Raw genomic sequence first — 24,706 nt, forward strand, 5'->3', positions numbered from 1 at the left:
TTTATATTACCAACTAAATACGGTATAAATTTAATCCCGCATCTTATCTCATATTATCCCAAGTACCAAACGACCCCAAAGAATATCTAATGGACTGCTGCACAATTTACTGAAAATCAGGTTTGATTGCCAATTATATTCCTACTATTAACAAGGGGGAGTTTTGAGGAGCTTAGGGTCAACATGTATGCATAGGGATATGCATTCGAATCAGTTTATCGATAAATCGAATCGATTATTTGTTATCGGTTTATCGATTTATCGATTTCGATTTCGATTTCGAAATTTTCCTTATCGAGTTATCGATTTCGACTTCGATTTTATCCTCTTCGGTTATCGGTTTATCGATAAACCGATAAGATATACCAAAAAGACAAACAAACAAAAAAAAATTACCCTTATTTTATAATACCCTTTCCTTTACCCTAAATCCCTAACCCTATTATTTCCTCTACCACATTTAAGGAATGATCATATTTAAAGCTCAAGGAAATGAAGTTCAAATTAATGGAAAACAGAATTAGCCGTGATGATGTATTTTGTTTTGTTTTTTTTATACCGTTGGAGTGTTGGTGACATACATTTGATCTCTTACTTTAGTTTCGTTGCATGTGCTTGTTGACACAATTTTTATATTATAAACGGTGTTCGTCTTATTTTAGCTTCTTTTTGTCCATATTAGTTAGGCGTGTTTATAGCGATATACTTTCCGTGGAATTCCACAAATTTTCTTATTGGTGTAATCGATAACCGAATCGGTAAGCCCCAAAAATCGATAAATCGAAATCGAAAAAATTGAAACCTTATTGAAACGAAAACGATAAGCATATGTACAAATCGATAATCGATAAGGGTCAAAATCGAATCGATAAATCGAATGCACACCCCTGTGTATGCTTCACCTGTTAGCTTAAAGGGTTTTTTTGGAAATTTCGCCGTTTACTTGTTTTCAAGCTATTGTACTTAAGATTTACGGGTACTATAAAATTAAACGCTACACTTTTACTTGAGGATCAAAATGAATTGATTTTAGATTTTCTAATTTTTAAATGATAAATGAAAACGTTAAAATTATACGAAGTAAACAAAATATACTATCTTCATTCTCGACAAATAAAATTTTGGTTGCTTAGTCAGGATAGAATTAATGCTTAATATATGGCGATTTAATGATCCCCTTATATAAGTTGGAGCTACGAGGAAGTTTATTAGCTTACTGGAGGCTAATCCACCAACTGGTGGCTAAAAAACCAAAATCGCTTTTGCCAATCAAAGCCCCAAATCGCTTTTGATTCCTACTATTTTATTTCAATTTTATTTAATAATTGTAAATTATCTTTAAAAATGAGTCGATCCTTAACAAATCTTGTACGATATCAGAAATACTAAGATAGCATACATAAGTAAACAAGGAGATAGAAATTCTTTGCAAAATGCTCACCAATTTACTGAAAAATATGGCCACCTTGTTACAAATAGCTCACAGCGGCATTAATTTATCACGATAGCCAAACCTAACACGGCGGATTCAAATGCAAAAGTGAGTCACATCTGAAAACAATACAAACTACACCACCAAACAGACCCTGACCCTCGGTAGTTTACTTTTATAATGTACAGTAATACTCTCTTTAATTTTTGCCACTAGCCAATGCGCTTTCGTCATTCCAACTTATTAGCTGCTTCTTTTTAACTTTTTGGGCATTACCACTCACTTTTCAACCTTTTTGCCTATTCTCCACATTTTGCTGACTTTTCACGTACACGTGGGGACTATCCACCCAAAGATATTCTAGGGCGAGATCTTTTCTCCATCAAAGGCTTTTGCCTTTTACTGCTGCCAACCTTTTCTTTCAATTTATCAGCATATTTAATTACCATTAGGATTTGTTCGTTATAGTGCTTGTCCGATTTGGTGTGTCTTTTGTACACAATTTAAGTAAAATGGGAAAATCACTGACTTTTGTAAATAAAAAACATCTCGACAATTATGCATTTGACATTTAGCCTAAAAGTGGTGTACTCTCGTATCAAGGAAGTCGTTATCTCTCCTATAATGGTTTGGAGCACTTATAGTCTTAGTCTTAGTGGTGAGACATTCGTGCTCGATTCGCTATGGGATGCAAATTGCAAATTGCTATAGGCAGTGATTAGCTGCAGCTGATCTAATTCTTAGATATTTATGCTTAAATGACACATACGAGAACCGCTAAATCAACGGTGATAGAGCTGTTGGAATTGCCACATGGTCGATCATGCACCACGAGTAATCGACTGACTCGTGAAAACCAACACATATTCTTCGGAAAAGCATCGTTATAATATCAATCATCGACTCATCGTATTGAGATATGCCGAGGGTCTATCGGAAACAATCTTTCTACCCCAAGATAGGGGTAAGATTTATCTACACACTATCCTTCTCATACCCCACTTATAGTATTATATATTTGGTGGTTGTTGTTGACTCATCGTATTGAGATCGTTATGAGTTATGACTTATGTATGTGTATACGGTGGAAATCGGGACTACCCAATTTCGTCCCTCAATGGAAAAAGTGATATCACGTCGGAAGACCAGAACGTCGAGTTCGGGGTCAAAGTTCTTTTCTAAGGTCGAGGTCGATAACACTTACCGAGGTCAGAAGAAGGCGTGCTTCGAGATGATGCCGATAAGATTCAGTAACGGAAAGAGCGAGATATCCGCAACGGATCGGAGACCACGGCGTGAATTTCAGAATGGATTGATCTTCAGTGATTAAACAGTTGTCAAATATGATTTCCTACTATAATTAGAAATGTACCTTATTTAGGACTCCCCTATTATATAAAGGGGGATCCCATCCCATCCGTTTGTAAAACACATTGTTCACTGATAAGAAAATATACGCACATCATTCTCTTGTTATTTCATTTACTATTCATCAGAGTTGTTTTATCATTTGTTATTCCCATTATCATACCTCGTGATTATCACAGATCGAGGTCGAGATTTAGCTTACACGCTGGTTTGATCTATTTTATTCTTTATTTAATTCTTTGTTTATCAATTGGCATTGAATTAAATCACATATCCTTAAAACCACAATATAAGTTTTAATTGTTACTCGAATTTTGGGGTAAACAGTATGGTTATACACAAATACTATAGTTTATATCAGACACATGAAGGTCGCGTTGATTACATTGATAACGTCGTCTCATGATATGTGAAATTCTTACATGCTTGTCACAGATTTTTGTATATCAAAAACATCTCAACAATTACTAGTCTCAAATTGCCTCTGTTACTGAAATTCTCAACAGAAAATTGTGAATAATCTTTAGAATATAAAACTATTACCAGATATAACAGTATTGAGTCCACATACAGCTTACCTTTTCCTACACAAATCGTAGCAAATCAGTATTGCGTCTATATAGAACCGTCTCTTCTTATGTAGAAATATGAAGACTTAGAATGAACTGGAAAGCCAGAACATCGTGAGCTCGAATTGAAGGGAAAAGGTACAAGGACGTTCATTTAACGGATGTCTTCTTTCTCATTTGCCCCCTTGAGAAAACAAATGAGATAAAGTTCCTCAAAAGCAAAATTCCATGCACCAAAAAGCCATTTGGAGTTTCACACTTCATGAATAGGCACTTGGTTAATAGATCAGATAGTCAATGCATTTTGAGCAACTAAACCTCATTTTAAGTGGACAAGACTACGCAAAGTATTGGAACCTTGGCCGAGTTCAGTACAGACATAAGGTACCTCATTTTTCTAGGAGGGGAAAAGGATAGCTAAGACAACTGGCAGAAGATACAAATTCGAGAATGACTGAGAATAAAAACATGAATTGAAATAATGCATCATATAAGCTCCAAATTGCTAGAGAAGCAACTCCAAGATTGTGCAGTGGGTACATAATGGTGTCACCTCATTTGCTACCTTCACAAGCTCAACACTACCTAAAGATATTAAATTAATACTAAAGGTCCGAAACTTAAGCTAAGTAAGTAAATACAAATTTAGATCTCGAGGTCCATCTACTATATTCATTTTCATACGTTTGATATTCCAAGAGCAGTTTTCTCCAGATGAAGAGCAACTAACCACATCAGAGTGTTGAAGACATAATTAAGTAAATAAATAATTCTTCCTCAAGCTTCAACAGCTTTTGTCTGCCTATGATACTTCTAAGTTGCTGTCTACCCTGTTTTCCTCTTTGCCTTAGAACTTAGGCACCACTATGTAATGGGTTTAGTTGTTAAACATGGAGAAACCAATCTAATATAACCACAATATATGCAAAAAAGATAACAGTTCAGGTATGTCCTTGAATTAGACAAGTTGGCATGTAATCAATCAATTATAAAGGCGTGAGTTACAAACCAATCTAATCTAACCATAACACATGAAAACACAAATCAACTCAGATGATTTCCCCTGAATTAATCTAGTTGGTATGAGATTATTCAACTACAGTGCGGTGACAACATACAAGACAACAAGTCACAGAGAATCTAATCAACAACAATAAGTGACAAATCAACTCATATACTTACTCTTTAATATGTAAAGTTGATATATATTAATCATCTATACAGCAATTGCATTGTTTTTCCACTTGAAGGTACATATTTTTTGAAGTGCTTGCAACTTTTTGATAAGGATCAAGTGGTTACAACCTAATTACATTCTAAAGTCCATCAATCTACTGATGGTTATCACTACTCGGTTGTTCGCTGTGAAGATACATGCAGTTTCTATTGACTTGTTCTAGCATAGCCAATCTGCAAGTCTACATAGGTCAAATGTTGTTGGCAGTAAGAGATGTCACCATGGGTAAAGAAAATATTTAGAAACCTTGCTTACCAGTTTATGATCCCAAAAGTAAATGAGCAAAGAGTACAAAGAGTATAAAGCTAGTATTTAACGAGCTATTGCATAACAATGCAAAGTGCGTTAAAGTATCTATTTAACTAACGAAACCTAATCTTTTAGATCTAAGCACAGAAGTCAATCAAGTCACTGAAGCTCGAGCGTCAAAAGCATGGAAAATGTTTGGTTCTTCTGCTTAAGCTTCTACAGTATGCATAACAAGCTCATTCATCGCAAAAGGCAAATTTTAGGCTCGTACCTACAGAAACCAAAAACGCTAGAAATAATGCAGACTACTTAAAAATATCTTCTCAGCCATTGTTAATATTCGAAATAATATTTAGAATATTAGTTTAAGAGAGCCATATTGAAGTTCCAAAACCATAAATACGGATGAAAGAGCAAAAGCAAGAGAGAGAGAGAGAGAGAGAGAGAGAGAGAGAGAGAGAGAGAGAGAGAGAGAGAGAATAACTGGATTTCATAGTTCTCATACATTTGTTGTGTATCTACTCCAATGGTTCTTTCTTGATCTAGCGACAAGAATGGGAAATGTGCAAATTTACAGTAGACTAACTGTGAAATGTGAGCAATTAACTCCAACAAAGCTTATAAGAAATAACGTCAGATGTTTCACAAAACAGAACAAGGAAAAAATATATAGCTATTGAAGCGCTGAACAGAAGATGTGTCGTCTAACAAGATGGTCTCCACAAGCTACAAATTCAAGTCTCTGTCTATGGAACATGTAATTAAAGTGATGCAGCCACTACATCGATAATCGGGAACTATTACAGATGCATGGGAATTAAATGCTAATAACCATACTTGGAACTTATTAAAATTATTCATCTGCAATGCACCAAACAGAACAAGTAAGTCTTCTTAAATAAGCAGGATCACATATCTCAAAAGTTTAGGAGAAAAGAAACACAAGCTATTGGGTTTAGACACGTAGATGTAGTGCCTTGAATCAAATGTGCTTTGTGTTGTGAACAACAAATAATGAGTTAAACCTATTAAAGTTATAACATTGATGAACCAACAAACTCCTGCTGAAGTTATAAAGGGTAGTGCCTTGGCGCACATAAGAATAGACTAACCGTCTTGTATGTATAATTATTCCGGTCACATATCAAGGCCAACAGTAAAGTCCATACACAATAGACTGAATTCTGGTTTTCACTCACACAGCCAATATCTTTATCATCAAGCAGGTAACGCAATGATCCTTTTAACAATATCTTGTTGCTACAATACATTTCTGAATATTCTGTTAATACCAAATAAGAAGCGCCTCAAACATTTTAAGGTAAGTGAAAAGAAATGTTGCATCCACAAATTAGAACTAAAAAGAGAGAAAATTCAAATCAACTGGTATTGCATTTGTTTCTGTTAGTACTCAATCCAAACTAATTCTTCCAATCACATTAATGCATTTTCACTCCCCATTCACTGTTATAATACCACAAAGAGTACAAACACGAAATCTAAAAGAAAGGTATCTATACAAACATAGCCAAAGAGATATATTTTACATACTCATAATGAATGGTTTGAATTTGATAAGCAGCCCATCTGCTCCTCTTGAAACATACAGGAACTCGCATCAAGTATCTTCAACAACGCCATTGCTTTGTTCCTGCCCTTATCCGTTCCATTTTCCGCCACTTCAATAATGCCATCCACTGCCCCTAAAACTACGCCACGAATACTATCGGCAATCTCTTCTCCACCACATTGCACCAAATTCAGTAACGCTGAAACCGCGTTCTCTTTAGTTCGACTGCTTGATCCAGTCGAATTATCCAACAAATCGACCAGTACCCCCACCCCTGATACCTTCCTAAATGCCTCCCAGCTCTCCTCACACCCTGCAATTTGAGCAATGACAGCTGTAACATCCTCCAATATCCCAGCTCTACCGTCATTACACAGCAACGAAAATAAAGCGGGTACAGCCCCCAGCTCGATAATTTGAGCACGATTCAGCGGGTAAAGCCCAATACCAAAAAGGGCTTTGAGCGCATCTTTTACAGTTCTAGAATCCGAATTAGGGCTTTTAATGACATCTACAAGCCCGAAGAGAATATCGCGCTTGTGGCCGATGATGGACCGATAAGACTCGACCGTCAATAAGCTGAAGATGGTGGCGGCGGCGCACTGGGCGACAAAAGGGGAAGAAGGATTCCGGAGAGCGTGAGAGAGTGCGTCGAGGACCCCGCGCGTGGACATCAGCAAGTCCTTGGAAGAAATCGAGAGGTTATGCAACGTGGCGGTTGCGTTCTCCTGAGACAATTTGTTCGACGAGTAGAGCGATTCCGCCAAATACGGAACAGCGCCGGCATCGCCGATCAACGGTCTGCTGTCGGAATCGTTCTTTGAGATCAATCTTAGCTCGCAAATTGCTTCTGTACGTGTCTGCTCCGAGACGGAACTCAGCTTCGTAACGAGGTTCTTCACCGCCCTTCGTTTGACCTCCATTTCCAGCCTTCTCCGATATCTCCTGGGAAAATTTCAGCACTACTATTGGTTGAATTGATCACAATTTCCTTTAAATAGGGAATTTTCACGTTAACAATTTAGATACGCCATTGTTGACTTTGTGTTAGAGCGTTTGGTGTGCTGTGGTTTTTGAATGTCAGTCAAACTATTAATAATTACCATTTGGACTTTAAAACTCTTTATTTTGATGAAACTCAATGACAATTTCATAATACTTGCATATTAAATTTTTAGCTTTACATTTGTTGGAATTAACAAAGCTAATGGAGGAATATGAAGACTTTTTTTACAAATAAACTACTCTCCCCGTTCTAATCTTATGAACCAGTTTGACTGTACACGGAATTTTTTAAGGGTCAGAGTATTTGTGTAGTTACAAAAATATTTCGTTAAGGATAAAATTAGAAGTTTAAGTTAAATTATTTTCAAATTTAAAAAGGGATTAATCTTTTTGGAACAAATCAAAAAGAAAATAGATTCACATAAACTGTAACAGAGAGAATACATATACATAAAAACGATTTGTCAATATGGGAAGATAAAATTAAGTTTGTTCTACAGATAAACATAAGTTATGTAGCTTATGAAACATTATAAGAAATTCTAATTTTTCTGGCATACCAAAAACAATTGAGAAATATATATTTTTAATTGTTCCAAAAAATAAATATATATTTTTTTGTATGTACATATAATAAGTATATTTTATATACTTTTTGGTTAGGATCAACCGGCAGACTTTGTATTTTGCCCAAAAGAGTTTCCATTTTTTCATGCCCTTATGAATTTCTATTTTGATCGTTCTCTTCTTAGAGTTTTCATTTTCTATAGTATACAATTATACATTATATAAAAAGCTCTAGCAAATTTTGTTGATGGGCAAAAGTTTCCGAGTTGATTATTTGTCAAATAAGTTATGGTAGCAAAATTCACGAGTTTTTAACCAAAATTATCCCTTATCTTTAGGGGTAGACTTAACTTTGTCCTCTAAATATAACCCTTAGCACTATTTGTCCTTTAAGTTTACAAAACTTAAGCACTTTTAGTCTCACTAACAAAAAATACTCACTCCCGTTAAAAACCTAACAGAGACATAACACGTGATTTGTACGTGATGCTTAAGGGAAAGAAATACCCGCTCTTTCAACCCCAATTCAGTCAATTTCCCTCCTTTTTCAAGAGCCCCTTCTCCAATTCACTCATTTTTATCTCTATTACAGTAATTAAAAAAACTCTAGCATTCTTAATTACTTTTCAAGTCTTTACTACTTGCGATCCCAGCAATGATTATTAGGAGCAATGGTGAAATAAACCCAAGTTATGATGAGTGTTCTTGCTATTTGTATTTTGTAAATATTCCTTCTTAATTTATTTTCGAAATCTCCACCATTTTTACAATACTTTACTGTCTTTGAAATTCTATAATATGTGGCCCTTATCTCGAATTCATATAGTATGTTTAAATAAACTTTCAATTTTTTTTATGCAAATCCTTTGTACGAGGCAGATTATTTTACCATTAAAATAACACACGTTGGTTTAATGAAACTCAAGCCGACAAGGCATTATGTTGCGGGCAGATGAATTTTATTGACTATGTCAATGGGGCTGAACTAAAGTTGTCGATATTCAAATCTATGGCTGAACTATGCGGTTATGGGAATGACTCGGTAACTTTTTGGCACAAGCCCGAGAGTCTAGGTGACAAAATGAGGCTAGTTTCAACTGATAAGGAAGCCGCTGTTGTTGCAAAAAATATTCCCATTGATCGGGTAGTTGATGTGTACTTTGAGCATTTGGATTCGTATATAGAAATGGGTTTTGAGGATGCTATTTATGAGGGACAAAGCAATTCAAGGAATGATAATCATGTTACTGTTGAAGAAGATCAAAAAGAAGTTGGAGGTGAAAAATCTTCAAGTAGTGAAGATTTTGAAGATTCAGAAAATGACTTGTTAGATGAAAATGATTTATCAGAAAAAATTAGAAATGAGAAGCGTAGATATGAGGTTAGTGAAAAGCTACAGAGAAAGTTGAATGTTGAAGATGGGGAGTCGGACTGCTGCAACTCTGATGACACGATGAACTTACAAAGTGATTCGAATACCGAAAGTTTAAACTTTTCAAAGTTCAACCCCAAAATAGATGGAAAAAAAATCCAAAATTGGCATTAGAGTTAACACTTGGAAACAAGAGAGAGTTCATACATGTTGTAATAACTCATGAAGTTAGTCAAGGAAAATACATAAAATGGCGAAAAAATGACAATACATGAGTGAGAGTAGTTTGTAGACATTCAGGTTGCGAATGGGAGATTTTGGCTTAAAGAATGCATAGGGATACAACATTTCAGATCAAGACATACAATGATTATCATAGTTGTAAAGGATGGAACCATAGGAACAACACCATAACTTCTTCCTACATTGCAAGAAGATATCTTGATGACATTAGCAGGCACCGGGATTGGAATGTCAAGGAATTTAGAGATCATGTGAGTATAGAGCTAAGAGCTCATGTGACATTACATCAATGTCGAAGAGCTAAGCAAAAGGCGCTCAAAATAATTGATGGAGATCTAAATGCTCAATATAAGGTAATGTGGAACTATTGTAATGAAATTGGGAGGACAAATCCAAATACTTCTATACATATGAAGTTGCTTGAAAATGAGGTTCCTAACAAACCTAATAGATTTCAAAGAATCTATATTTGCTTTGGGGGTTGTAAGGAAGGTTTCAAGAGTGTTTGTAGAAGGATAGTTGGAGTAGATGGTTGTTGGCTTAAGGGTCCAATGTATGGAACTCAATTATTGACATTTATTGGAAATTGATCCTAATAATAATATCTTTCCAATAGCATATGCAGTTGTGGAGAAGGAAAGAATGGAGTCATGGGCTTGGTTTCTGAATTATTTGAAGTGTGACTTAGAGATTGATGATGATTATACTTGGACTTTTATGTCAGATAAACAAAAAGGTTTGATTGAAGCATTTAATGAGGTGTTGCCATTTGTTAGTCACAGATTTTGTGTGAGGAACTTGCATAATAACTTTAAGAGGGCGGGATTTAGTGGTATCTCGTTGAAGAATGCACTTTGGAAAGCCGCAAGGGCATCAACAGAGAAGTGGTTTAATACTTGCATGGTTGAGATTTTTTATTTAGACTCTGAAGTTGCTAATTGGTTCCGAGACAAATTACCAAGTGAATGGTCTAGATCTCACTTTTCTGAAAATGCAAAATCTAATATCCTACTTAATAACATGTGTGAAAATTTTAATGGAATGATCCTCGAAGCTAGAGACAAGCCAATAATCACTCTATTGAAAAATATAAGGTATTTACTTATGGCTAGAATGCAGGCAAATAGAGATAAAGCTGCCAGGTGGGATATTGGTGATATATGTCTTAGGATTAAGGATATATTGCATAAAAATCAAGCGGGTGCTGCGGAATTCATTCCTAGAAAATCTAATGAGTGGAACTACGAAATTATAGGGGCAAGCATACATGATAAGTGGGATGTGGACTTGCTAAACAAAATATGTAGTTGTAGGAAATGGGATCTGACAGGAATTCCTTGCAAGCATGCCATTGCTGCAATTTGGGCTAAAAAGATGAGATTAATTCCTATGTTCATGATTGCTACAAGGTGGAAACATATAGAAGGGTCTATGACTTTGCTATTCTTCCTATGAATGGTCAGCATATGTGGCCTAAGTCCTCCAACGTCCCTCTTTTGCCTCCACAACTAGTAAGAACAAGCACAAAAGGAAGAAAGCAAAAACTAAGGAGAAAAGAACCAGATGAAATAGGAGCAAGTAGAACTAAAATGAAAAGAAAGCAGAATTCCTTGCTTTGTAGCTTATGTCATAATGCTGGCCACAATAAAAGAACATGCAAATTTAATATTGTTCAGCCAGATTCCCAAGTTGATGAGCCTTTATCTTATGCTCCTGCCTCGTCAACTCGTGCAAAGCTTCCGGTATCAATAACTTACAATTGAATTCTGTTTATTAAGTTATTATAATATGAACGAGTAATAGTACCATATATTTTGTTTGCAGGTAAGAAGAGGACATGTGGCGCATGAACATATGCAATGTGCTCAAGAATTTGATTCTTAACATGACTGAATTTCTGATATTGCTATTGCTGAAATGGTGATATTTTGCTGTTGAAATGTTGGAATGAGTACTTTTGCCGCTGAAATGCCGAATTTTTGTTGTTAATATGCTGATTTCGCTGCTGAAAATGTTGTTTTTCGCTGCTGAAGTGCTGATATTTTTGCTGTTGAAATGCTGTATTTTTCCCGCTGAAATGCTGATTTTGCTGTTGAAAAGCTGATAGCTTTGCACTTTGAATGCTTTTTTACTGCTGGAATGCTGATTTTGGGTGCTGAAATGCTGATAGCTTTGAACTTTGAATGTTTTTTTACTTATAGAATGCTGATTTTAGCTGTTGGAGTGCTGATTTTTGTTGCTGAAGAGCTGATACCTTTGCAATTTGAAGGCTTTTTATCATTGAAATGTTGTCGATGATGAAGATTATTTTTGTTGTTGCAAAGATTTATTTTTCTTCTGTTGGATACTTCAATTCTGCTGAATCTGTTTCTTTTCTTCCTTTTTTTATAAAGAACATTCTGTTAGTTTTTTAACTGAATTTTTTTAGGTTTCTGTTAGTGAAGGTTTTTAACGGGAGTGAGTATTTTCTGTTAGTGAGACTAAAATTGCTCAAGTTTTGTAAACTTAAAGGACAAATAATGCTAAGGGTTATATTTAGAGGACAACATTAATCCTAGCCCTAAAGATAAGGGATAATTTTGGCTAAAAACTCCAAAAGTCACCAATCAGTGATTCCCAAATGAAGTCGAACGATTAACACTGAAATGAGATTTGAATTTGAATTTGAATTTGAATTGTATGTGAAGGTATTACTTGAAAAATATTTTTCTTATATCCATTCTTTAATTTTCTCTATGGATTAATGTAGGGGTGACAATTTGAGCCCAAACCCATCTAATCCGCCCAACTAGCCCAGAGATTAATGGGTTGGGCTACAAACATTTTAGCTCATGGGTCAATTTAGGTTGAGCCCAAGTTAACCTATTATTTTTTATAGCCCATTCTGACCTATTTAACAGCCCAAATACAACCCATGAAACTCACCCAAAATAAAGGATCTCAACCCAACATATCTAGAAATTTACTTAGTTGCCCCAATTTTTTTTTTTTTTTTTGTATTTCTAATTTTCTGTTCTTTTGTTTTTCTACACCCCTCCCAAAACCCCCCAAAATTTTTTTACCTTTTTTTGTATTTTCAATTTTCTGTTTTTTTGTTTTTCTACGCCACCCACACTCCCCTACCCTCCCCCCCCCCGGCGCAATCCCCCTCAAAAAAAATATTTTCAATTTTTTATTTTTCTGCACCACCCACTAGGGTTGTTCATTCGGATCGGATATCCGAAATCCGAACCGATCCATTGAATTTTGAATTTCGGATTGGATCGGATTTCGGATTATGTTTATTAAAATTTCGAATTTCGGATCGGATTTCGGATTGGTATATTTTAATCCAATCCAATCCGAAATCCGAAATTATTAGGACATGTATAAATACTACACTTTAATTTACATCAACCTCCAAGTTATTACCTTTACAATTGCTAGATTTAGCTATATTGGCACCATAGTACTCTCATAATTGCATAAACATGCATTTTTCTAAATGTATTGTCTCTTTTACAAAGAAAATATACATATTAGTTTAACTTTGAGGCATAATAATCCGATCCGATATCCGATCCGATCCAAACTTTAAAATCCGATCTGATCCGATATAATTCGGATCGGATTCGGATTGCATTTTCTAGAATCCGAAATTCGAAATTCGAATCCGAAATATGCTAAATCCGATCCGATCAGATCCGTGCACAGCCCTACCACCCACCCACCCCACCCCCCACCCCACCCCCACCCCCCGCTCGCAAAACCCCTTAATTTTTTATTTTTTTATTATTTCAATTTTCTGTTTTCTGTTTTATATTTTTCCGTTTTTCTACACCATCCGCCCAACCCTCACCCCCACCCATAAAATATTTGTCAACTTACATATTTTAAGGTAAAATATATTTTTGTATGCAAGATAAACATGGTTCTAAAACATGGGTCAAGTTGAGCGGGTTGGGTTATGACCCATTGTTTAGCCCATCTTGACCCAACCCATCTTAACCCAAATACACTTTGGGCTGGGTTGGGCAATGACCCATTTATTACCTAACTCATTTTGACCCGCCCAAATTCAGCCCAACCCGCCCATTTACCACCCCTAGTTTAATGGGAATGCGGTTGAGAGTGTTGAATGACTCATGGAGAAAGTTGGCGAAGATGTATGGTGGTGTGAAGATGGGTGAAATTCAAAAATAGCCAGATTTACAAGTGATAATTGAAAAATAGTTATAGTTACAAAAGTAAATTTAGTATTTTCATGTAAAGATAAATCTAAACAAAAACACTATTCAAAATTCGGAAAATACTTCATCATAATATGTTGGAATTCGAATTTTTACATGTGAACTTCCAGCATAACATGCTGGAATTTCATAATTTGTTGAAGTTCCAGCATAACATGCTGGAAGTTCATACATAGATACATAGTGACTATTTTTCAATAACTTTGCAAGCGCTAACTATTTTTTAATTACAAGTCTGAAAACCGAATAGACCGTGCTATTTTAACTGTAAAGAGAGAAAACAATAGGAACGATGGAGACAATGGAGGAAGCCCAATCAAGAAATTGAGTCCATAGGATATTCGAATATATTTGAGATTTCCTTTGAAAAAAAAAGTATTCATAAAAAAAATAAGGGTTATTTATACATCTATTGGTCGATCAAAAATAAATATATTTACTAGCCAAATATATTAAAAGAATTTAAAACTAGTTATGCATAAAATATATATGTTATACATTTTTTTGACCTTTGATTCCCCTTAAAACCCTTTTGTGTTGGAGCTATTTACTCATTTTGGGGTCGTTTGATATGAGGTATAAGAAGGTATAATACTGGTATAAAAATTTAATACCACCTTAATACTTCGTTTGGTTAGCAAACCAGGTATAAGTTATCCTAGGATTAAAATTATCACCGGGATAACTTATACCTTATAGAGGGTGGGGTAATTAGTACCAGTATAACTTGTACATTCTTCTTACAAATTATGCAATTGTCATATTTAATACAACATACAAAACAATGGATAAAACACAATCACATCATAACTAATCCCAGTATAACTTAATCACAGCATAACTTATACCAGTACAACTTATCCCGACATAAGTCGTATTCAAACCAAACGACCCCTTAGTGTGTTTGGTATAGTGCATTGGAGAAAATAATGCATGCATTAGCTTTGTGTATTAGTAACACCTTGTTTGATACACTTTTTCAACCTATGTGTAACTAATACAAGCATTAGTTATACATCCTATTTGATATTATCTTATGTATAACTAATGCTTAACAAACCATGGTATTAGTAATACCAAGGCTATTAATGTATGTATTAGTATGATTAAAGACAAAATTGTCCTTAAAGTCCCTTAAAGCTACAGAATATATAGAGCATTTTTGTAAACAACTAATTTTTTTTAAAATTATGCAATGCATTTTAATTTTTAATACACCACACCATGTAGTGTATAAAAAATAATCTATGCATAAGTAATGCTTGTATTACCAACCCACGCATTACTAATACACCCTATTCAACATTATTCTTATACACCCTACCAAATGATTCCTATTGGTGACTCGAACTGTCACGACCCAAAATCTCTCCGAAGGAGTCGTGATGGCACCTAGTCTCTAAACTAGGTAAGCCTAGTATTAACAGAAATAATATTGATATTTACTAACTTTAAATTGAATAACTCTGAACAATTACAATTTCCTAAAACCGGTGGTACAGGTCATAAGCCTTTCTAAGAGTAGTTATGCAAAGTAAATACGTCACTGTTCCAGAACAAAAGGAACCAATGAAAATAAGTACAATCGAAGGTAACTCCGAGGCCTGCGAACGCAGCGGCAGGTTTACCTTGAGTCTCCACCGTGATGATCCGCACAGCTACTACCGATCAAATAACTAGGATAATAGTTCAGTTTGTCCAGCTCCTTTTGCCATTTGATTTCCCTCTGCCCTCTTGTATGAAGCTCTAAGATAATATTTTTCATCCTCTGTTGGCTTGTTATCTTCTTGTCTTGAAATCTCCTTTGATTCCTCTCTGTCCAAACATGATATATAACAGCTGCATATAGGAACCTTACTAGTTGTGCTTTAACTCTACTTGAACTTCTCTTTTCTAGCCATTCTGTTTCTGCATCCCAGCTCCTTATGGTGTGTGTTTCCCCCAGCCATTTTAATAGAGTTGCCCATAGATGTCTGGAGTAGTCGCATTCAAAGTATAAGTGCTCCATTGTTTCTTCGCTAGCTTTTTCACATAGCACACAATCAGTAGATATTGATATGCCCCATTTTCTTAATCTGTCAATTGTTGTGAGCTTCTTGTGCATAGCCAACCACTGTGTGAATTGATGTCTTGGCAGTGCCTTTGAACCAATTGTTATCTTCTTCCAACTGCATTTAAGATATTGGGACATTGTTGCAACATATAGTTTCTTTATACTCAACTTCCCTTTGCTACAATACTTGTTCAAGTCAGCTCGTGGATCCCACTTAACCAACCATTCTCTGGTATCAAATATTTTCCTAATCAACCAACAGGCTTGTTTAGGTGTTTGAATTGACATAATCTGCTTTCCTTTTATATAATAGCTATGTATCCATTGTATCCAAAGATTGTCCTTCTTCTCAGTAATTGCCTACAAGAGCTTACAAAGTGCAGCTTTATTCCAGTTCACTATGTCAATTACATTCAATGCTCCTGCTGAGTAAGGCATACAAACTTTGTCCCATGCAACCAGAGCTCTTTTCGAGATATCAGTGTTTCCAGTCCATAGAAATGTTCTGCAAGCTGTTACTATCAGCTTAGATATCTTCTTTAGAAGTAAGAATATTTGGGCCCAGTAGGTTTGCATTTCAAAGATCACACTTTTAATCAATTGAACTCGACCATTGTAAGAGAGAAATTTTGTTGTCTAGCATTTGAGTCGAGCTGTAATCTTCTCTACTAATGGCATACATTGTTGTATAGATAACTTCTTTGCTGACAATGGGAGTCCAAGATATTTGAATGGTACCTCCCCTGCTGCAAACTTCATCTCTGTCATGATCTCTTCTTTAAATTCTTTTGAAACTCCTGCTATGTATAAGGCACTCTTCTCCATATTTGTCTTCAGTCCTGATACTTCTGAGAAGTGCTGGAATCTGCTCATGAGTAATCTGATTGATATCTTATCTGCTCTACAACACAATATAAGATCATCTTCAAAACAAATATGAGTTATTTTCTTCTTGGCACATCTCGGATGGTAATTGAAGTTTGGTATTCCTTCCAATGTCTTCAAGGATCGATTGAGATACTCCATTACCAATACAAACAAATAAGGAGACATAGGGTCTCCTTGTCTAAGCCCTTTTTTTGCTTGGAATATTGTAGTTAATCCTCCATTGATCAATAGGGAATAACTCACTGTTGTTACACATTCCATAACCAGCTGCACAAACCTCATAGGCATACCAAACTCAATCAGAATCATTCTTAGGAATGGCCATTCGACTGAATCATACACCTTTCTTATATCCACCTTAATCAAACACATTAGTGATACTCCCTTCTTTGTATATCCTTTAACTAACTCATGGGCTATGATCATATTATCCAGTATATTTCTCCCCTCTATATATGCAGACTGGGATGGCCCCACAATATAATCAACCACCATCTTCAGCTTTTCTGTCAGGATTTTTGCAATTATCTTGTAGACAGTGGAGCAACAAGCTATTGGTCTAAACTCCTTTACATATGTAGGGGTATTCACCTTAGGCACTAGAGTTACTGTTGTGTAGTTTATACTTTTCAACAATTTCTCATTCTCAAAGAAGTCCTTAATGGCTTGTTTGGCTTCACTTCCAACAAGTTCCCAGTATGTTTTGAAGAATTCTGTAGGGAATCCATCAGTCCTGGTGCTTTGTCATTAGGTAACTCTTTTACAGCCAACTCTATATCTTATTCTGTTATTGGTCTGATCAAGTCATGTTGTTGTTCATTAGTTAGACAAGTGCCCTTCCTAACTGTTTTCAGATCTAGACAGGTTAGTTCTTCATCACATTCTCCAAGTAAGGATTGGAAAAAATTAGTGAATTCTTGTTCTATCATTCTTGGCTCTGTAATTTTGACCCCTTGTTCATTGCATATTGAACCAATTATATTTCTTGCTTGTCTTGCCTTCATCTTTGCATGAAAGAACTTGGTATTTTGATCTCCTTCTTTTATCCAGATTGCTTTAGATTTCTGTCTCAGCACTTTCTCATGCACTTCTTCCCACTTTATTTTTTGGCTTATCAGATTTCTTTCTTCTGTAATTAACTCCTCATTGAATGGATCTTTGTCAAGCTTCTCCTGAGTTATCTTCAGTTGTTGACTTATGCTATCCAGCTTTTTTTTTAATGATGACATCTCCTTGTTCAGCTTTATCACTCTATCCTTTAATCTCCTCAATTTCATCCATACAAAATACATTTTGTGTCCTTCTATATGTTGCCCCCATATTTCTTCAACAGCTTGATCAAACTCCTTATTATGCAATAACACATTGTATAGTCTAAACGGTTTAGGCATATAGGACTTGACTACCATTGTGTTAATGACAATAGGAGTATGATCTAAGACACCTGGGTTTTCAAATATAGTTTCTATACTACTATACTTTGTCAGCCAAGCAACATTACCAAATGCCCAGTCCTTATTACTATAGATCCTGTCATTTGCATCCCTCTTATTACACCAAGACCATTCACTTTCTTTTCTGTTTAGCTGCCCCACCCCAATGTCAATAGCACATCTCTGAAAGTCCACTAATTCTGCTTGTTGTACTGGTTATCCATTAATTCTATCACATCATACTATTAAAATCTCCTATTAGCAACCATGCCTCTTGAATATTACTCTGAATACTCCTCAATTGATCTCATAAGTTCCTTCTTTCTGCAACAGTGTTCTTCCCATATACAAAAGTAACTTCAAAAGTATTTTGTGTACTTTTATCCTTTACTTTGCAATGGACTAATTGATCACTTGTTGTTACTATATTGACTTGTACCAGCTGATCTTTCCATAGGATCCAGATCCTTCCCCTTTCATTTATTGCCTCATCAGAATAAATCTTCCATTCTCTATTGAACTTTGCGTTCACTTTAGTCACACTCCTAGGCTTTATTTTTGTCTCAAGGCAGCCTAGTAAAGCTATTTTTTGCTCAAATAGAAATGCCTTGTGTTCTTTCTGCTTGAAGGGCTTATTCAGCCCTCTAATATTCCATGAGCTAACTATCATGGTGGATTCTCCTTATCAAGGACAACCCTTTCAGTCACTTTGTCAGTACTGCACATCTCTTGAATTATCAGAGGACCAAATCTGTTCTTATTCAATAGATCTTCTAAATTTTTATCAGACAATGCCCCGTGATGTTTAGGCTTTCCTTGTTCCTTCATGATTTGTTTTCCTCTTTTCTTTTGCTGTGGGAATTCTGCTTCTATAATCTCCCCTTGCTTTGGCTCCAAGCTGTCTTCCTTTTCTTTCTGATCTTTCTCTGCCACCACCTTTACTCTCCATTGTCCTGCTGGTTTCTTTTCCCTTTGCTGTTGCTTTGGCTTCATAGACTGTTGATCTATCTACCTTTGTGCTTGTTGGGCTTTTGTACACCCTTCTTTATGTTGCTCTAGTTGAAGGCATTCCTCACAGAATATTGGTTTCCACTCATATTCTAACATTTGTTCCGTGTATTTTCCATCAGCCACTTCAATCATCAGAGAATCAGGCAACTTTTGTGTTATATCCATCTCAACTAGGATACGAGCATATGAAATTCTATCACAGTTAGCTGTTAATTTGTCTGAACAAATAGGTTTGCCTAGATAACTCGCAATCCTACCCAAATTTTCCTTGCTCCAGTATTGAATTGGTAGAGTAGAGAAAATAACCCATATAGGCACATTCCTTGTCAATTCCTTACTCAACTGAAAATCAAGATCCCATTGTTTCAGGATCATAGGTCTGTTCTGAACTGTGTATGGCCCTTGTTGAATGTCTTTGTTCTTATCGTCTTCAGTATCAAATTTGAATATAAAATAGCCCTCGTCGTGTAGGTATACTTGTGGGACATTGACAAAATTCTACACTCCATACACAAATTTGAGCATCTCCTTAAATGATGGGGATCCACCCAGAACATACCCGATTAAAGCTGCCTTCCATTTCTGGGTTTGTTCATTTACCTCATTCTGATTTAATCGCACAATCTTTGTTCCTTCCTTCATAATCGGCAGATAGTATTCCAATTGAAGCCCTTGCTGTTGAGATCGATTTCCTTTGACTACCTCAGCCATCGTTGGAGTTGTTTGACTAGGGTTTCCTTTCTGCATAGAGAATGTCAATTTCCTCGCCGCTGAGTTAGCTTCTACTTCCGTTTGCTTTTGGATCTCCATTTCAATACATTTTGAAGTCTGCATCACCGTGGGAGCACTTCCCATTCCCGTCATCCATTGACCTAATTGAATTTGTCCTAATGTTTGAGGTTTTCCAGACTCTGGTGTTACTACTCTACTTCTTTCTTCCTGTTTTCCGTCGTCGGTGTCTCGCCTTTGTTTTTCCGTCGAGTCATGGCTTGAAAGCGTACGTTAGCTAGCCCTGCTTAACATCCTTTACTTCTTTAAACGATAACTTTGAATACATTTCAAATCTCTGATAAATTTTCATGGGTCCAATTTACTCGTGGGTATAATTTTAGAGATGTATTTTACTACTCCCATGGTCCATAATAAGTGATAATTTTATTTTTTATTTTCGTTCAAAATTAGTGGTTATTTACATAATCAAGAATGGATTTAATTTTATTTTTTTAAAATATGTCCCTATTTATATATTTCAATGTGTCAAGATAACTATTAATAAAGATTAATTCAATGAATACATTTTTATTCTTTAAAGTTCGAATATCTTTAATGGGTGTGCCAAAGATAAAATGGTCATTTATTACGAATAAGGGATTAAAGACAAATGGATTCAGAAATTATAATCACGCCCAATCAACATTCTGTAATGGTAGTAGTAATAATCTAGTAGAATTGGAATGGACGAGCAATCATTTTCTGTTTTCCTTCGAGGTGTGGAAACCAAGAAATAAATAGCACGATAATACTTGGAAGTTGGAAACAGGTGTAGTAACTTTCAACCCGTGACATAGATAAGATAAATCCAAAACAGCAAAATGCACCGACAATACCAATGTGCCACGCCGTGAAAACTATCTCTAATAATTAATTCCCCACATTAAGAAAAAAGAAAAAACGGAAAAGGAGAAAATCCCATTAAAATCTAAAAGCAGTACTTCAGCTGCAGGTTTCACGAGCAACGCCGAGCTTAGAATTAAGAATGTCGAAGAGGAAGCGATGATTCTGCTGCTGCCAGTTGGCGATGACGTTGAGGACGGAGTTGACAGGATCGGCAGGGGAAGCAGCCATAGCGAGGCAAGTGGTACTGCTGGAACTGCTGCGGATCAAAAAATTGTCTTGCGGCAGCGTCACGTTCATGCCCGCAAACATCAGCGTTATTGTTGGAATTGTAATGGGGACTGTGTAGCAAGTGTCGAATCCGCCAAGGCTTGTCACTGTCGTATTCCTTCCCATTCTCCTCCTAAACTCGTTCCTCACTGCTGTATACACCGGCTCCACTAGCCTCGTGAATACCGTCCCTGCCAATTGAAAATATTGGTTTAGCGAAAATTGGTACATAGAATTATAATTACTGATATATTCATCGTTGTTAAATTAAATACCGGAATCAATTATGGTGCCGGCACCGGTGGAAGGGTTGAAAGCCAAAGCACTGGGGGGGATGTCAACGATTCTCCGGCCGACTTTAACTCCGACCAAGTTAACATAATAAAAGGAAGATCTCCTTGGGTTTCTTAGCAATTGAGTTGTCTTAATCCTTTTGGGCTGACCATTTGGGCCCAACCTAAGTGTGCCGGAAAAGTTGGGAGATTTGTAACTGGGCAAACAATAGGAGAAAGTGGACTGGTAGTAGCTTTGGGTTTGGGACAAAAATGATAATGGGCCTCGGCCCAAACCTAATAGCCCCTGGGGTGGTGCAGAGCTGCCGGTGGCCTTTTGTACACAACCAAAGGTATATGAAGGCAGGGCGTCAGTGGAGAGTGTCAATGTGTCTTGTGAGAGATTTGCAGCTATGCTGGAGCCGCCGTAGGTTAGGTTGAAACCGCAACTGCTGCCACCGCATGTGGGGTTAGGTACCTGAAAAATATTTTTAGTAATAATAATTAGCATATACACAAATAAATCATGTTGTGTCATGTAGTCCAGCTGAACTTATTTAATACTGAAACGTAGTTATTGTCCTTAATTGCTGGAATTCCTATTGTCCATTTTACTAGTGACATGACATCTGATATTAAGTGTCCTTACAAATAAATAAATAAATAATGTCCTTTAGTGGAATGAGAATGTTGGCCAAATCATGTGACAAAGGTCACGGGATTACTATAACACTACCGCTAATTGCTCCAATGTCGACAAAGCCAGGGAACAACTTTTCAGCCCTCACGCGCCATACGTAGCGCGTTTCCTATTTTACCCAATAATTACGAGCTCGCCCTCCTAGTAGATACTTGGCCATACTTTCTCAATCTTAAAAAATTGACTAGGTTTTCTCAAATTATGATCATTTTCTTATCCTAAAAGTTGTGCTTGATAGATTATTATGTTATAAGCTGTTTAATCCTATTTTTTCAACGTTTAAGTCAATCAATGTTACAAATCGAAACAAAATATGAACTGCTCTTTTGAGGCGAATAGGATCATTAAATTGAAGACAGAGAAAGGGCAAGTGTTAGATGTGGTTGATATAATATAAAACAAAACATGTGGTCGATATGCTATCGTTGCAGAAATGTAGATAATTTCTAGTACTTACAATGTTCAAAGTTAAATGTACTGAAACTAGTTTCGGAAATCTTTCAAAATGATGTTCCTTCATTCCATTTTGTACGGACACTCTTTCCATTTTAATTTCTTTTAACAAGAATAACACCTTCATGAACTCTTTAATACTAAACTTTCTATTTACCCTAAGATAATACACCTCTTATAGCTAAAGATATGTAGTTATATATATGGTTAAAATTACAGGACACTTTTAATTTAATACGTGCCAAAAGCCTTTTGTTACTTATTAAATTATATGTCCAGTCAAAAATCACATTAGGAGTATAGTGTTGGGATTGAAGGGTATAATGAATACCTGGCTGCATTGTGCAGCTCCACAGCTAACATTTTTGAAAGTGGTGGACTTATCTGTGGCAAAAACAGTAGAGGAGCAACCAACACAACCACTACAAGGGAACCAAGCAACATCATTGCTATTATCCACAGCAACCAACAAAGTTTGAGGTGGGGTTCCAATCTTGGCCCTCACTATGTAAGTTGGGGTCTGTATAACTTGTCTTCCCGAAGCAATAGGAACAAAGGATCTACCAGCCACAAGACTAGCAAACAAATCAAGTCTGGCTTGGTCTTTGGACTGCATTTGGAGGACAGTATCAACCCATGACTGTGGAGCATTGTGTCTAAGAGGAGAGCAAGGGCTGTTCACATGTAGGACTTGTAGTGTTGAGCCTTTGTCTGCTTGGTGAAAGCTGCTGCCACATTTGGGGTTGGGGTTGGTGTTGGTCTGCCCTTGGGCTAGGGTGAAAAATAAGAGAAGGGATAGTGAGAAAATGATAGAGCCCTCCATTGGCTTTTAATTTGGTGTGGTTTAAGAGGGTCTGCTTACATGTATATATAGTTGAGTAGATGTACTTTTGATTATTTCCGTTTGTCTATAAATAATAAAAAATCTTTTTTCGAAATTAATTTTCAAAAATCTGTTGTCCATATAATTTCGTTTTTTTTTTGAAAATGAGTTTTTCAAAGGCCACGTTTTCAACGTTTTCGGAAAAACTTTTTTACCCGCTACCAAAGCTGTAATATTTCAAATAAAATGCATGTCCAAATATAATTTCAAATTTCAAATACAATTTTTCAACTTTGCTCCAAATATTACTTTTTTAAAAAATTATAATTTTTATGTCCAAACGCCTACTTAATCTCTGAAATTTTGATAAGTTCCGATTTTTGTTTTGATTTATAGTTAAGCACATTCAATTCTAAATTAATTAAAATATGCACTTTACTTTTAATCTTTTTTCTTGTAAAACTTTACGATCTTAATAAATTATTAACTATTAAAGCATTTAATTACTCATATGTTATACTATTAAATTGGTAATGTTATTTCATATTTGCGGCTAGTATACTTTTAAATATAATCTATAATTTATATAGTATATATTTTCTATCTAAGGAAAAACAAAATAAATATTTCGATTAATCAAGATTAAATATGCTTAGTGGAATATCATATGGATCAATACAAAATCTACATAACTGAGGGATCAAAAGTACAATTGATCCTTTCCTTTTTCACTCTTTTTGGGAAAATATGGAGAACGAACTTTGAAAAAAAAAAATTAAACTGGATATTATACCATGAAATTTTCACTTATCTTTCTTTATTTGAACATGGGTGGGAGAGTACTCGAGGAGGTGTGAAGTGTAGTGTAGTGTAGTGTCTATGGACTCTAGTTTCATACAGACTGTATTCCATTTACCTGTGTATGATATCTCTCTGTTCTCCACATAGATGATAGATAAGATGATATTATTTCTTATTCAATTTTTTGGCGATTTTAATTTATTTCCAACTTTTTCTTTTTACGACCAATGGAATATGGAAATATCGACATACATTAAGCAACAAGCTTAGTGAACTGTCACTTTTAAAACCATCTGCCAAATCTATAAACAATCTTTGATAACATTCTATCCATTTTGTCTATTTCCTCCCAAACATTTAGGTAATTCCTTGCTAACTGCCATAAATTAACATCAGTCAAATCGGGTTTGATTTTCGCTAGGACTTTTTGTCTTAAATATACTTCCTCCGTTCACTTTTAATTACTTGGCACATTTTGACTTTTCACGTCCCTTAAGAAATAATAAATGAAGTACATAATTTACCATGATACCCATATTAATTGATG

The 24,706-nt window shown here is 35.7% G+C and overlaps 4 protein-coding genes across 4 annotated transcripts; 1 reads left to right on the plus strand and 3 right to left on the minus strand.

Annotated features, from left to right (window-relative positions):
* Positions 1-6,206: 6,206 nt before the first annotated feature.
* On the minus strand, positions 6,207-7,501 carry LOC107775514 (U-box domain-containing protein 4). The gene has a single exon (XM_016595252.2). It carries the CDS (start codon positions 7,346-7,348, stop codon positions 6,407-6,409), a length of 942 nt encoding a protein of 313 aa, XP_016450738.1. The 5' UTR covers positions 7,349-7,501; the 3' UTR covers positions 6,207-6,406.
* Positions 7,502-9,698: 2,197 nt separating this feature from the next.
* LOC142162339 (uncharacterized) lies at positions 9,699-11,067 on the plus strand. Its single transcript, XM_075218683.1, has 2 exons — positions 9,699-10,143; positions 10,229-11,067. The coding sequence occupies exons 1-2, from the start codon at positions 9,699-9,701 to the stop codon at positions 11,065-11,067; spliced, it is 1,284 nt and encodes a 427-aa protein (XP_075074784.1).
* A 4,289-nt stretch (positions 11,068-15,356) lies between these two features.
* LOC107828824 (uncharacterized) lies at positions 15,357-18,885 on the minus strand. Its single transcript, XM_075218684.1, has 6 exons — positions 18,594-18,885; positions 17,618-18,427; positions 16,575-17,495; positions 16,259-16,406; positions 15,470-16,141; positions 15,357-15,387 (listed from the first exon to the last, which is right to left on the minus strand). Exons 1-6 carry the CDS (start codon positions 18,883-18,885, stop codon positions 15,357-15,359), a joined length of 2,874 nt encoding a protein of 957 aa, XP_075074785.1.
* A 1,882-nt stretch (positions 18,886-20,767) lies between these two features.
* Positions 20,768-23,384, minus strand: LOC107828826 (aspartyl protease AED3). Its single transcript, XM_016656205.2, has 3 exons — positions 22,867-23,384; positions 21,386-21,860; positions 20,768-21,301 (listed from the first exon to the last, which is right to left on the minus strand). The coding sequence occupies exons 1-3, from the start codon at positions 23,356-23,358 to the stop codon at positions 20,940-20,942; spliced, it is 1,329 nt and encodes a 442-aa protein (XP_016511691.1). The 5' UTR covers positions 23,359-23,384; the 3' UTR covers positions 20,768-20,939.
* Positions 23,385-24,706: the final 1,322 nt, after the last annotated feature.

The sequence above is a fragment of the Nicotiana tabacum genome, chromosome 7 (genome assembly GCF_000715075.1).
Source record: "Nicotiana tabacum cultivar K326 chromosome 7, ASM71507v2, whole genome shotgun sequence".
Lineage (NCBI taxonomy): Eukaryota > Viridiplantae > Streptophyta > Magnoliopsida > Solanales > Solanaceae > Nicotiana > Nicotiana tabacum.